The sequence below is a fragment of the Malaclemys terrapin genome, chromosome 4 (assembly GCF_027887155.1).
Source record: "Malaclemys terrapin pileata isolate rMalTer1 chromosome 4, rMalTer1.hap1, whole genome shotgun sequence".
Taxonomy (NCBI): domain Eukaryota; kingdom Metazoa; phylum Chordata; order Testudines; family Emydidae; genus Malaclemys; species Malaclemys terrapin.
Genome location: NC_071508.1, coordinates 50,275,292 through 50,288,719, shown reverse-complemented (window position 1 = coordinate 50,288,719; position 13,428 = coordinate 50,275,292). Strand labels below are relative to the sequence as shown.

Below are 13,428 nucleotides of genomic sequence, written 5' to 3'. Positions count from 1 at the left end.
GGTGTTTGAATATGACAAGATTTTGCACTTATTTAAGAAAGTATTTGAATGAGAAATAAAATCTGTTAGTTTCAGATCGATTTTTTAGTTGTTAAAATGTCTGTGAAATTAAAAACTGCTTAGATCTCTGTGCAGCTTGTTATTTAGGGTAATCTAAGGAAGGCAAGATGAACTTTTACTGCAAGAAATGTTCAATGGCTTTAAAAGAGATTCAGAACAAGTTCTAAAAAGTACAATTTTATCAGACAATTTCTTTTAAAATCAGATTAGTTACTATAATGTAAAGGATATTCTTTAACTGTAAGACATTGAGTCAGTAATAATATGAGGTTATATTTTGGGTGTGATCCTGCACCCTTAACATTAATAGTCTCATTGGGTACTAATCACATGAGTAAGGGTATCCTTAACTTGGTCTCTTCACCCATTGATACCTGAGGGCCTGATTTGCTACCAATACTCAGGCTGAGTGGTACCTCACTCTGAACAAGTGCATTGACCTCAATGGGAATCCTTGCTGACTAAGGTATTATGCAATGGATGAAACTCACCTCTGTACAGAGAATCAGCATGAATCCTTTGCACCATTTAAGCTCCCCCCAAGCATTCAAAATCAGTCTAGGTCAGTGGTGGGCAACCTGCGGCCCACATGCGGCTCATCAGGGTAATCCACTGGCGGGCTGCCAGTTTGTTTACATTTGCATGGCCGCCTGCAGCTCCCAGTGGCCGTTGTTTGCCCATCACTGGTCTAGGTCTTCTGCACAGCGGTGAATTTCACTCAGTGTGTGTAAGGGAGGCAGAATTGGGCTCTGATTGATTTTCTATTAATGTTAACGGGAGTTACAAACACTGACCCCTCAGACCTCAGTAGAAAAATACAATATATAGGGTACAAATGCCAGACACCCCCCTCTCACTGCTTGTGAGAAAGTATATGATGTTCAACCTCCCATTTGTGCATACTGATGCACATTTCTAGGCAAATTGCAAGTGCGCTTTTGGAGGCTGGTTTTCAAAATTTGGCCCCTAAACCTTATAGAAAAATAGATTTTATAGAATAAACTATTTTGCATTGGCAACATTTCTCAGGAATTATCTTTCTCCTATAACCACATGTTGCCTTGGATCTATGGGAAGATCATGAAATTACATAAGTTGCCCAAAGAGTCTAAATATGAGGTTTCTCTCTAGTCCAGTTGAATTCTCAGTACAATCTAAAATCATATTTCTCTCATATAAAAGTAGATTTTGCAAGGCTATTGATTTGATATTTATGAATCAGCAGCTTTCTTCAGGACACAGACTTAGTTTCTTCAACTTTACCTTCTTTACTTTAAAAAAATGTCCTGCAATAGAAAAGAAACAATTAGCTAGAATGCATCTTTAGGACTTTGTGATAAGCACCATATAAAATAATGAAATCACAACTGGCTGATTTTGGTTTGCATTTTATCTAACCACGGAGAGAACGATCACAAAATCTTCATGCAGACCTACATGAGAAGTCTTACCTTAGTCCTTTTAGTGGCCTGTAATCATATTTAGAGAAACCATGAATGAAAAGCATACAGAAAGTTGGCACTATAAACTGGGTTTGAGAAGCAGTTAAGGATAATTCTTGGGACAATCACTGAATGACAGCTGAGTAATAGAAACAGGCCCGCAATAAAAAGGCAAAGAGACATGAATAATCATTGCCAGGCACACCAAGGTACAATATGAATAGTAACTAGGGCTGTCAAGCCATTAAAAAATTAATTGATCATGATTAATCACACTGTTAAACAATAATAGAATACCATTTATTTAAATATTTTTGGATGTTTCCTACATTTTCAAATATATTGATTTCAATTATAACACAGAATACAAAGTGTACAATGCTCACATATTTATTTTTTATTATAAAATATTTGCACTGTAAAAAACAAAAGAAATAGTGTTTTTCCATTCGCCTAATACAAATACTGTAGTGCCATCTCTTTATTATGAAAGTTGAACTTACAAATGTAGAATTATGTACAAAAATAACTGCATTCAAAAATAAAACAATATAAAACTTTAGAGCCTACAAGTCTACTCAGTCCTACTTCTTGTTCAGCCAATCGCTCAGACAAACAAGTTTACATTTGCAGGAGATAATGCTACCTGCTTCTTGTTTACAATGTCACCTGAAAGTGACAACAGGAGTTTGCATGGCACTGTTGTAGCCAGCGTCACAAGATATTTACATGCCAGTTGCGCTTAAGATTCATATGTTCCTTCAAGCTTCAACCACCATTCCCGAACACATGCGTCCATGCTGATAACGGGTTCTGCTTGATAACAGTCCAAAGCAGTGCGGACCAATGCACGTTCATTTTCATCATCTGAGTCAGATGCCACCAGCAGAAAGTTGGTTTTCTTTTTTGGTGGTTCGAGTTCTGTAGTTTCCACATCAGAGTGTTGCTCTTTTAAGACATCTGAAAGGATGTCCACACCTCATCCCTCTCAGATTTTGGAAGGCACTTCAGATTCTTAAACCGTGGGTCGAGTGCTGTATCTCTCCTTAGAAATCTCATATTGGTACCTTCTTTGCGTTTTGTCAAATCTGCAGTGAAAGTGTTCTTAAAATGAACAACATGTACTGAATCATCATTTGAGACATGAAATATATGGCAGAATGCAGGTAAAATAGAGACGGAGACATATAATTCTTCCCTAAGGAGTTCAGTCACAAATTTAATTAAGGCATTATTTTTTTAATGAGCGTCATCAGCATGGAAGCATGTCCTCTGGAATGGTGGCCAAAGCATGAAGGGGCATACGAATGTTTAGCATATCTGGCACATAAATGCCTTGCAATGCCGGCTACAGAAGTCCCATGCAAACACCTGTACTCACTTTCTGATGACATTGTAAATAAGAAGAGGGCAGCATTATCTCCTGTAAATGTAAACAAACTTGTTTGTCTTAGTGATTGGCTGAATGAGAAGTAGGACTGAGTGGACTTGTACGCTCTAAAGTTCTGCATTATTGTCTTTTTAAGTGCAGTTATTTAACAAACAAACAAACAAAAATCTACATTTGTAAGTTACATTTTCCCAAAAAAGAGATTGCACTACAGTACTTGTATGAGATGAATTGAAAAATACTATTTCTTTTGTTTGCCATTTTCACAATGCAAATATTTGTAATAAAAAATAACAATATAAAGTGAGCTTTGTATACTGTCTTGTAATTGAAATCAATATATTTGAAAATGTAGAAAAACATCCAAAAATATTTAATACATTTCAATTGGTATTCTATTGTTTAAAAGTGCGATTAAAACTCTGATTAATCGCAATTAATTTGATTTAATCACGTGAGTTAACTGCGATTAATCGACAGCCCTAATAGTACTAATAGTACTAATAGAACTCTTGTTCTTTGGACTTATGGGAGTAGTAATTTTTAACTGCCTAAATAACTATACATTCCTCAAATAAGAAGCTATTATTCATGTAATTGTTTTCACAACTGCCTCGGTAACAGTAAGCTCTCCCATGTCTGTGTGGGTGAGGTGCCAATCCTGTGAGCAGCTGTGCCCCTTCTGAGGAGACCACTGGGGCATGAGAGCACTCAGAACTGACAGGATCAAGCTAGACGTGCGTGTGCATACGTGCAAGTGTTTGTTTTGTGGTGGAAAGAATGATAACTATTCCAAAAGACCAAGAGAGAAAAAAAAAATCAGCAGAGGCACCATGATACACGAATAACAATCAAATGTGCATGGGATCACACTGATGCCAAACAAATATCAGCTCCAGTTTACTGTAACAGAACCCTGGAGGGTCTGATTGTACAACAGGCATTTAACTAGGGTGACCGATATATTAGATAGAAAAATAGTTTCCTTCAGCAGGAAGCATGATGTCTGTTTGCTGAGGGAACTTGTTTGCCGCCATCAATACACATAGAATGCAACTCTTTGTTTAGGTAAGGTAGAATTTTTTTGATGGAAATAACCGTAGCTCCATCAAATCCCACTATACCTGCCTCTGGCAAATGAACCCGCTTTTAACAGGCTTACTTAGATACTTTATTTTATGGGATGCTAGATAAGCCATTATCTCTGTTATTACTATTAGTCAGTTAAATGGACTGTCACACTCATAATCTCAGATAAAAACTAAATCTGCATAGGGCTAGAGTGTATCTTTAGGAACAGCCCTGAGCAAGGGTAACTAGGTCCCTCCAGACCAGGCAGTGAACTCTGCTAGCGACTCAGTTTCCCCTTAGATTCAGTCAGTCACTGACTCCTGGGTCTCTGTAGTGACCTCGGCCCAGACCCTCAAAAGGTATTTAGATGCCTAACTCCCACTGAATATTAGGCCACACATAGATTATCTTCAATCTCCATCCTGTCCTCAGTGCTTAGTGGTCCCATTTCTTTCCAGGTTTTCTTTTTACTTATATGGCTAAAGAACCTTTTACTACTGATTTTAATTTTCTTTGCATGGTTCTTTGTTCTGTTGGGCTTTCAGCTGTTCTCCTTTTATCCCTACACTTCTTGATCTCTTTTCCCATAAAACACGCACATACTCATAAATGCTGATAACTATGCAAATCTTGAAATTATGCACTTAAACACTGTTGGTTTTCAATATAGATTAAGGATCTGATTTTTATGGCTGCAAAGCACCTACAGCTCCCACTGACTTCAGCTGGAGTTGGGATGCTCAGCACATCTGAAAGTTTGGCCCTCTAAATGTGCTGATCGTGTTGATCTGACAAAATGCATGTCAGGCAAGAACAGTGAAAACTGCCAGTCACCCACCCAGGGCCAAATCTACAGCTGGCGTAAACCAGTGTAGCTCCATTGAAGTCAATGGAACCATGCTGATCTACATCAGATGAGAATCTGGTCAATGTATAGGCCAAATTCTGCTCCCAGATATTCATGAGCATCTCCAAGTCAGTGGTGCTGTACAATTTGTCTTATCTTGTGCAAACTAGTAGTGTGTAACAATTCACATGTGTAAACAACATGTAACCTTTTGTCCTACACCTCTAATGTAAAACATTTCAAAAAAATGTACTACTAATTTTTGGAAGATAGTACAGTGATTGGTGCTCCACAAGTGCCTAAAACAGATACATGTAACCAGACACGTTTTGCTTAGCATATCAAAAAGGAGCTAAAGCAATATAAATGTTTTGTTACTTTGACAAGTTAATTCTAATCCCCTCCCAGCGAAAGGCCCAAATGTGTGTGCTACTGTCTCTTACTATATCTCTGTACAGTGTTGCCCTGATCCTTGTTATTGCCTTTAATTGCTACCGTAATATAAATTATAATAATAATTATTTTAATTCAATTATGATCACTAATACAATTGATTAAAAAACAGTTTAAATTTTATAGTTCTAAACTGTAAGTCCCTGTGCTCTGGCAAAATCAGACAAGGCAAAAGCGCAAAGGGCACACCAATACACCATGCGAGATCCAGGTAAGAAGACAGGCTGAGGCATGCAATGCATAGGCATGCACATGCTTTGGAAAATAATGCCTCTTCACAATGAAACAGTATGTATCAACCCAGGTCTGGCTATTCACCACTGCAGTGGCTACAGCTGCAGGAGATACCCTTGTCTGTACACAGCTGCACTGCCTTCAAAACCCTTTCCGTTTGTGTTGGGACTGATTGTTGATGAGGGGAAAGTAGGGCTAAATGTACAGGATATGAAAACACACAATAATGATGAAAGTTATTTCCTTGCTTGCTGGTATGTGTATAGGTATTAAACATTTTTACTACAGTTTCTGGGTCAGATCCAGAAACCAGCTGGTGTAAAGCAGTGTAGCTCCACTTAAGTCAGTGCAACTACTGTGATTTACACCATCTGGGAATCTGGATCCCTGTAGGTAATGGGAAATCAGGCTTAATAAGAATTACATAACTTCCCATTACCAGTGTATTTGGCATAGGTACGTCTGCAAATATGTCTCCCTGGGGCAAGTTAGAAAACAAGGCTCGGTTTTTGAAAATATCTGTCTGAAATAAAACAACTGGTATCAATATAACGTGCCCATTTGGTTTTAACTCACCTAGTCCTTTGCTTAATTGAATATACTGATTAGTTTTGCATTATCTCATTGCTTTAGATATTTGTAATATTCACTAAGGTACTTGGGAGCCTAAGGGAATGTCTACACTTTGAACTGTATCAAATGCTTTACTGAAGTCCATGTAGATTAGATCTCTTGCATTTCCTTGATCTAAAAAAATCAGTTCTCTTCTCAAAGAAAGAGATCAGGTTGATCTGGCATGATCTACCTTTTGTAAAACCATGTTGTATTTTATCCCAGTTACCACCTTACCTCTACGCCTTTAATTACTCTCTCTTTCAAAATTTGTTCTAAGACCTGGCATACAATGGAGGTCAAATTCCAGCTCAAGGAGAGAGACCCACGCTAGCTCTGATTGAGTTAGTGTATTAAAAATAGAGACAACAAAGAGTCTGGTGGCACCTTAAAGACTAACAGATATCTGTTAGTCTTTAAGGTGCCACCAGACTCTTTGTTGTTTTTGTAGATACAGACTAACACGGCTACCCCCTGATACTTAAAAATAGAGCACAGCCAAAGCGGTGGGAGGGGCTAACCACCCTGAGTACGTACCCGTCCAAGGTCTTAGGCAGGTATTTGGGGCAGCTAGTCCTTCCTGTCACTTATGCTGCTCTGGCTACACTCTGTTCTGAGAGCACTAGCTCAATTAGCGCTAGCACACTATGTTTCCTCAAGGTGGCATTTATACCTTCCAGCTCAAAACGTAGACATACCCCCCCTTAGTCTCAGTGAATGCCTCAGTTGCTTTTGAAAATGGGATTGAGGTGCCTAAGTCACTAAGGCACTTCTGAAAATTTCCCCCAAGTGACTAATTTATTTAATTAGCCAAATATAGTAGTTGCAGTCCAATAAGAAATATAATTAAATCTTCAGGCTTGAAGAAGGAAGTTTATAGTGTATAAGAACATCTATGAGGAAGGCAATTAATGGCCATTAATTACAGTGATTACAGTAACAGTTAAAATAAACCAACATTCCTTAGTAAGATTATCTGTATGTTAAAAGGCAAACTAGCCATTCTGTTGTTACTAGCTGTTTAACTGCTGAGGAAACAGAATGTATACACTTACATTTCATCATCATATTCCTTTGGAGGAGACACTGCAATGACTAAATCAATCCAATCCTGTAAAAAGAATGTATTATCATTAGGAGAGACTTAAGCAACTAGGTAATTCTCTCTTGCGTTACTTGACCCTTTGAAAGTGGAACTTTCACAGAGAGCTTCAACCAGATCAGGATTAAACATAAAAGGGACAAACTCTGCCCTCGGACACATCCAAGCAACCTCATAGGTGGAAAGTTGATGAGTCAGAGATCTATTGAGAGGTTACTCCACATAGCAGGAGGTGAAGAGGGAAGGCTACTGTAACAACATGGCAACGTCATGGGAAGAGTCATGGAGGAATCCATTGCTAGGAGGGAAAAGAGCAACAGGAAAAAGATCTATTTGATACTGGCTGAAGTTAGTCTCAAAAGCCTAAGGAGCGTTTTAACAACAAGTTGGTTAATTTTGAATTACATCCCAAAATCAACAAATATTTTCTCCACTGCTGTGTATCAAACTCTTAGGATGACCATTTATACCCTGCACTGGGCCCTTTTAACATTTGATATCATTCTTGTTTAGAAGATTCTCACTGTAGCCAAAACACTATTTTTTGTGCATCCGTTGTGAAGGATTCGATAAAACTGTGATGCTGTGATAAAGTCCTTGACAATTCCCAATTCATCTTCAATGTTAACATCTTGGAAAGACTTACCATGAACTGCCCGGAGCAGAATACATTTAAACCAAACAACTCGCGTGGCTGCTGTGTACTTCTCCGGGGGAAAACACCCATTCACTTACCCCACCCACATTCCAGGCTTTGGCTAAAGTTGTCTGGGCTTCTGTCAGCGTCACATCAACTAAAATCTTGCCATTCACAGCCATTATTTCATCCCCTTTCACGATGCCTCCTGGTGAAGCAAAGACAGAGCAAAAATACCATACCAGCAACATCATTTCTGTCAGACTTCTCTCTCAGATGCCTCTTCTTCACACACATTCAACAAACATCCCTATGTAAATTAGCCTGAAACCTTTCCTAGATGTACACTGCAGTAGTGCAGAGAAGGTGGCTTGTTGTAAATGAAAATAAGTGGAAGCTTTAGGTGCTGGGACAGTGAGTATAACATTCTTCTGTTGGTTGTGGCCAATAAGGGCTAATCAGTCTCTGGTTATGAACACACTATGGTAATATTAAGGGGGAAAGTTTCAAAGGCACAGATGGCAGATAGGTCCTTAACTATGGAGATGGGTTCCTAGCCACCACAGTGGCTTTGAAACTTGCTGACAGTGAACTCTCTTAAACAGGGCAGTCAAAGGTATTATAGGTACTTAGCTAAATTTTTCCCTCATTTACACCCAGATTCTCATGCCTCAGGATTGTTTTGCAGGATCAGGGTCATCCTTAGGAACTAGAGAGTGAATTACATATGGAATAGAAGACTAAGGGCTTATCTACACTACTGCTTAACTTGCTGTAACTTATGTAGCTCAGGGGTGTGAACCCCCTACCCAAACGACGTAAGTTACATTGACATAAAGTGGTGTCTACATTGCGCTATGTCGGTGGAAGACGCTCTCCCGCCAACATCGCTTCCGCCTCTCACTGAGGTGGAGTAATTACATCGATGGGAGAGTGCTCTCCCATCGACGTAGCGTGTCTTCCCCAAATGCGCTACATCAGTGCCACTGCAGCACAATAGTGAAGACAAGCCCTAAGTGTTATCTCTGAACTGCCCTGATCTCTGAACCTCACAAGAATAAAAAAAAAAAAGAAAAAAAGAGATTTTGTAAATTTAATTTCCCACCCAAGGAGCCCTCCCAGCAGTGATCTGCCACTGCCATACACCCAGTCCACCATATTGTAGCTAAGGCACAGGACTGGGGATCCGGGTTAAATGTTTGGCTTTGCCACAGACTTCCTGTGTAATGCTGGGTAAGTCACAATTGTTCTGTGCTTCAGTCCCCGTTCTCTAAAATGGGGATGATAATATTTTTCTGTTAGCCTTTGTCTGTCTTGTAGGCCCTTTGCATGCAGAACTCACATTAACATCATTCTTGAAATAATCATCTGGGGCCAGACTCTGTCACCCTTGATTTTAATGGGGATGACTTACACTGCAAGGGTGACAGAACTGGGCTGTTAATAATGAAGTAGCTCTCCATCTTCCTCCTCTTCCCAATTACTGGCCTTCGGCTGCTGCTGCTAAAATGACAGCAGCTGTGGCTTTTTCTTTATACTTAGTGGAAACCTGCCAGAAAATCTGGCCAATTCCAATTATTTTTTTACTGTAAGCACCAGCCCCCAAATGAAGGGCCTAGTTCTGAAGCGGCTCTGAACATGAAATTCTTGGGGACTTAATCTGCCTCAGATATTTCACTGGTGCCTATAGGCATCAGCCAGTCATGAAGAAAGCCTAAACTTAGGAGGCTAACAGATGAAGTGCTTTAGAACCAGGTTCAAAATCCCCCTGACTTTCCCCAGGGTACTCACCATGTTTGTCTGCAGAACCACCCTCATAGATAGCAGACACTACTATTTTTCCAACTGGGGAATCAATGCCTCCCTCTACTGCAAGATCTAATGGTCCTTCCTATTAAAGAAAACGTTTTAGTTCAGAATACGCTACAGACAGACACCACAATCCTTCCACCCTTACAGTGAATAGAACTATACACATAATAGTTGCAAGATCAGGTCCTTGGTGTATTCTGTGGTAGTATCAGTGGTCAAGGTTTTAATAAGTGCTCAGTGATTTTGAGTGTCTCATTCTTCGAGTGGGCACTTTGAGACACATAGGAAAGGCCTGATTTTCAGCATCTTTGGAAACACAGGCCTCTTTAAGGTGTCTGAAGTTGGGCACCCAAAATCACTAATCCCTTTTGATAATCTTGGTCAGCATCAAACTAGTTCATATAAGATAATGGACATAATTCTTCCATGTTATTCCAATCAAAGAGGTCTAAGCATGACCACTGTTATGCTGAAATGGTGAAATAACAGCAATAAAACAAAACAATGTCACATTATTGAAATAAAAATGTATGATTCATTACAATTTCAACATGCTTTTAACAAAAGAAGAAAATCAGGAAAAAATAGTTTGTCTCTTTAGAGAGTTTGAACTGTGCAAGTTACCCAGATTGACTTAAAATCTAGTTACAACTAAATAATCAACAAATTCAGATTTATTTTTGTTAGCATTAAATACTGTGGTGACTTTTTACATGAAGACCCATTTTTGAAGTGGGAAGAAGAGGTGGCTGTGAGAAGGAGATGTAAACCTGCAGTGAGTCATAGATTTTATAGTACGCCAACCCCACTGCTATCTAAGGGCATGTCTACACTACACAATTAATTCGACTTAGGTCGAGCGACAGCCATGCAATAATTAAAGTGGCTGTTCATATCCATACTCTACTCCTTCTCTCAGCGGTGCACGTCACCAGGAGCACTTGCACTGACTGACATGGGGCATTGTCGGGCACTGACAGCTGAAGCTGAAGCCCGCCATCAAAGGCGGCATCGACCTAACTACATCGACCTAAGCGCTATGTCTCTCGTGGAGTTATTAGGTTGGCGTAGCAGGTGAGTTAAATTGGTGGGAGGAACATTGTACTGTAGACACTTAGAGAGTCAGGTCGACATAAGCTTCCTTACGTCGACCTAATTCTAGTGTAGACCGGGCCTAAGATCCTATAATTACATTGTCTAGACATCACCATTAATGTCTACGGAATAAGAGTTAAGGAAACTAATGTTTTCCCTGATTAGCAATTTGTCTGGTGTGAACCGTAAAGTGGAGGCACAGGAATGGGAGTGTGGCTTGAGGAATTTGAGTTTTCAACCTCTTTATGGCCCTAATTCAGCAAAGAACATCCTTCAGCATGTACCTAACTATGAGCACAAGAGTAGCACACACTTAAGCAACTTACCAAACTGGGGTCCATGCTTTTGGTTAGCTCAGAAATAAAAGTTTCAGAGGCTTCTAAGTCACTTAGATGCGTAAGTCCCATTTTCAAAACTCACTCACTTTTGAAAATGTTCTCCCTAGTGTTAGCATGAGGGAGCTGGAATCAGTACTGACTGCTTTCTAACTTGTCATTTGTACATACTGTCCTGTTCGTGTATCACACAACTTTGGTTTTAGCATTTTTTACATAGGTACATGTCTCCAATAGTAAGTGTACTGCTTTGTGACCACATTAAGGTTTGCTCTTTCCACTCAAGTCCTCTCATTTCACCATCTGGGTGCACAAAGATGGGCTAGGGAAACATACCAATTCTGCGTCAAAAATGACACATGGCTAGCATCTGGATTAGTCACAGGGCTTGACTCTGCAAGGGGTGAGCAGCAACTACGTGTTGAGTACACTCAGAACTGGGCAGAATTGGGCCCTCAATAAAGACGGAGGAGTTAGGCTTGTAGGGATCCCCCGACGTGCGTGTGGGCTTTGTTCTGTATACCCTATGAGTCCTAGGGGTTTGGGAGAAACATGAGAACATAATGCTATTGAGGAAGTGATGGGGAGTGGGGAGGGCTAACAGGGAGTGGATGCAGGAGGAGGTTGCAGTGGGGAAGCACTAGTGTTTCCCTCCCTTCACCACCCAAATCTTCTGCCATTTGTCAGAGGGGAGTCCCAATGCTGCGATGTACAGGAGATTCATCAAGGGTAGACAGTAACAATATAATCATGTGCCCCAGGTACTCTGAAAAATCAAGAGCCCACCCGACCCACAAAATGTCTCAACCCAATTACAGGGGTTACCTTTTTAATACGTAACAGCCGCACATCTTTTCCCATGATCTGATCTGCTGAAAACTATCAAAAGACACATCAGTTAGTCATTTCCACCTTTACAAAGCAGCTGCATGAAATCATTCAGATGAAGCATGTAGTTTACAAGGGAAGGCGTGCACCTCTTCTAAATCAGAGCTATGGGAAGAACAGAACGCTAGTCCACTGAGGACAATCTGCTTCCTTAGCAGAACTACCTCTGATCTCAAAGGGAGCTCTACAGGCACATCACAAATCCAGGATAGTATGTAACCCTATGTTTCCCCACATCATTTAATCTTAACCTCTGTGGCATAATTAAATCTTCTCCTTACCATTGTATAGGGGTCAAAATCTTCCACATACTTCTGGAAGCCCTGAAAATAAATAAATGTTTAATTATATGCAGATCACACACACAAAATCCCACCAAAATTACTAGTGAGAAAACTACTCTAAACTACAAAAGATGGTTAGAACATAACATGGAGAAAGACATGCAGGTAGCTGATATTCCTCCTGACAAAGATATTTTAAAACTTTATTATAGGATGTTAGAGAGACCAGGAGGGTGAGGTAATATTTTTTTGCACACACAGTTGTTACTGGGGAATTTCATGCACTGGGTGAGGTACACCACATGTTGTGATAGGCATGTGTAGGACCATGGATCTTGAAAGGTGTGTTGTGGAGGGTGTTGATCATTGTAGCAGTGCAGATATGTCTGCAGGTTTTGCATCTGTTGTTCTTGCAGGTCTTGTGCCACTTTGAGTTGGTGTGTCTTGGTCTGTGGGGAGCTTGCCTCTGATGATGGCCTCAGAGAAGTTAGGGGCTTGTTTGAAGGCCAGAAGAGGGTGTTCAGGATGGCAATTTGAGTTAGTAAGATTATAGGCCACATTTGGAAGAGGTGATGAAGATAATAGGAATGGCGGGGAGGGGGGGACTGACTCTCAGCACCTCTCAGGATTTGGTCCCATATGGTCAGCATTATGAGTCATTTTCTGCCTCCTTCACTCTCACTGAGTAGTATCCATGATGGGACTGCTCACAGAGTAAGGCACTGCTTGGCCTGACTAAGGGTGGCAGAATCTGGTGCTCTATTATCAACCACAGCGGCTCAGTGTGCATGGGGCTGAGTCCTTTACAAAGCTGCTCCATTCTCTCCTACCATCACCGAAGTCTCTGGGACTATTAGTGGAAACAGGTGTTTGATAATTTTTGGTTTTACTTGCATGATACATTGGTGGGGATGGTGTTAAAATATGGAGGAAGATGCTGTGGGATTGGAGATGGGTCTGGTTCTGGATTTATGTTGGATGTGGTGGTGGAGAGAGAGTTATGTTGAGATGGGTTTATTTTAATTTTTTAGAGGATCCTCTCCCTTTTTAGCTTTCAGACCCAAGCCCATTACCTTAAGCACAGCATTAGGGGGTAGGAAACATGTGTGGGCAGGTGGTTGTTTGTGATTATCTCATCTCAAGAAGGTGAGACATTCTTTGGGGTA

At 40.3% G+C, this 13,428-nt stretch overlaps 1 protein-coding gene across 2 annotated transcripts in view; it reads right to left on the bottom strand.

The window, feature by feature from the left end:
* Positions 1-826: 826 nt before the first annotated feature.
* USH1C (USH1 protein network component harmonin) overlaps positions 827-13,428 on the bottom strand; it is a 103,067-nt gene continuing 90,465 nt past the window's right edge. For both annotated transcript variants that reach the window (XM_054027485.1, XM_054027487.1), the window contains exons 16-21: positions 12,260-12,301; positions 11,916-11,969; positions 9,640-9,739; positions 7,947-8,056; positions 7,165-7,220; positions 827-1,346 (exon numbers count right to left, since the gene is read on the bottom strand). In XM_054027485.1, the coding sequence (XP_053883460.1) occupies positions 1,334-1,346; positions 7,165-7,220; positions 7,947-8,056; positions 9,640-9,739; positions 11,916-11,969; positions 12,260-12,301 (375 nt within the window). In that variant the 3' untranslated portion in view covers positions 827-1,333. The remainder of the gene's footprint in view (positions 1,347-7,164; positions 7,221-7,946; positions 8,057-9,639; positions 9,740-11,915; positions 11,970-12,259; positions 12,302-13,428) is intronic.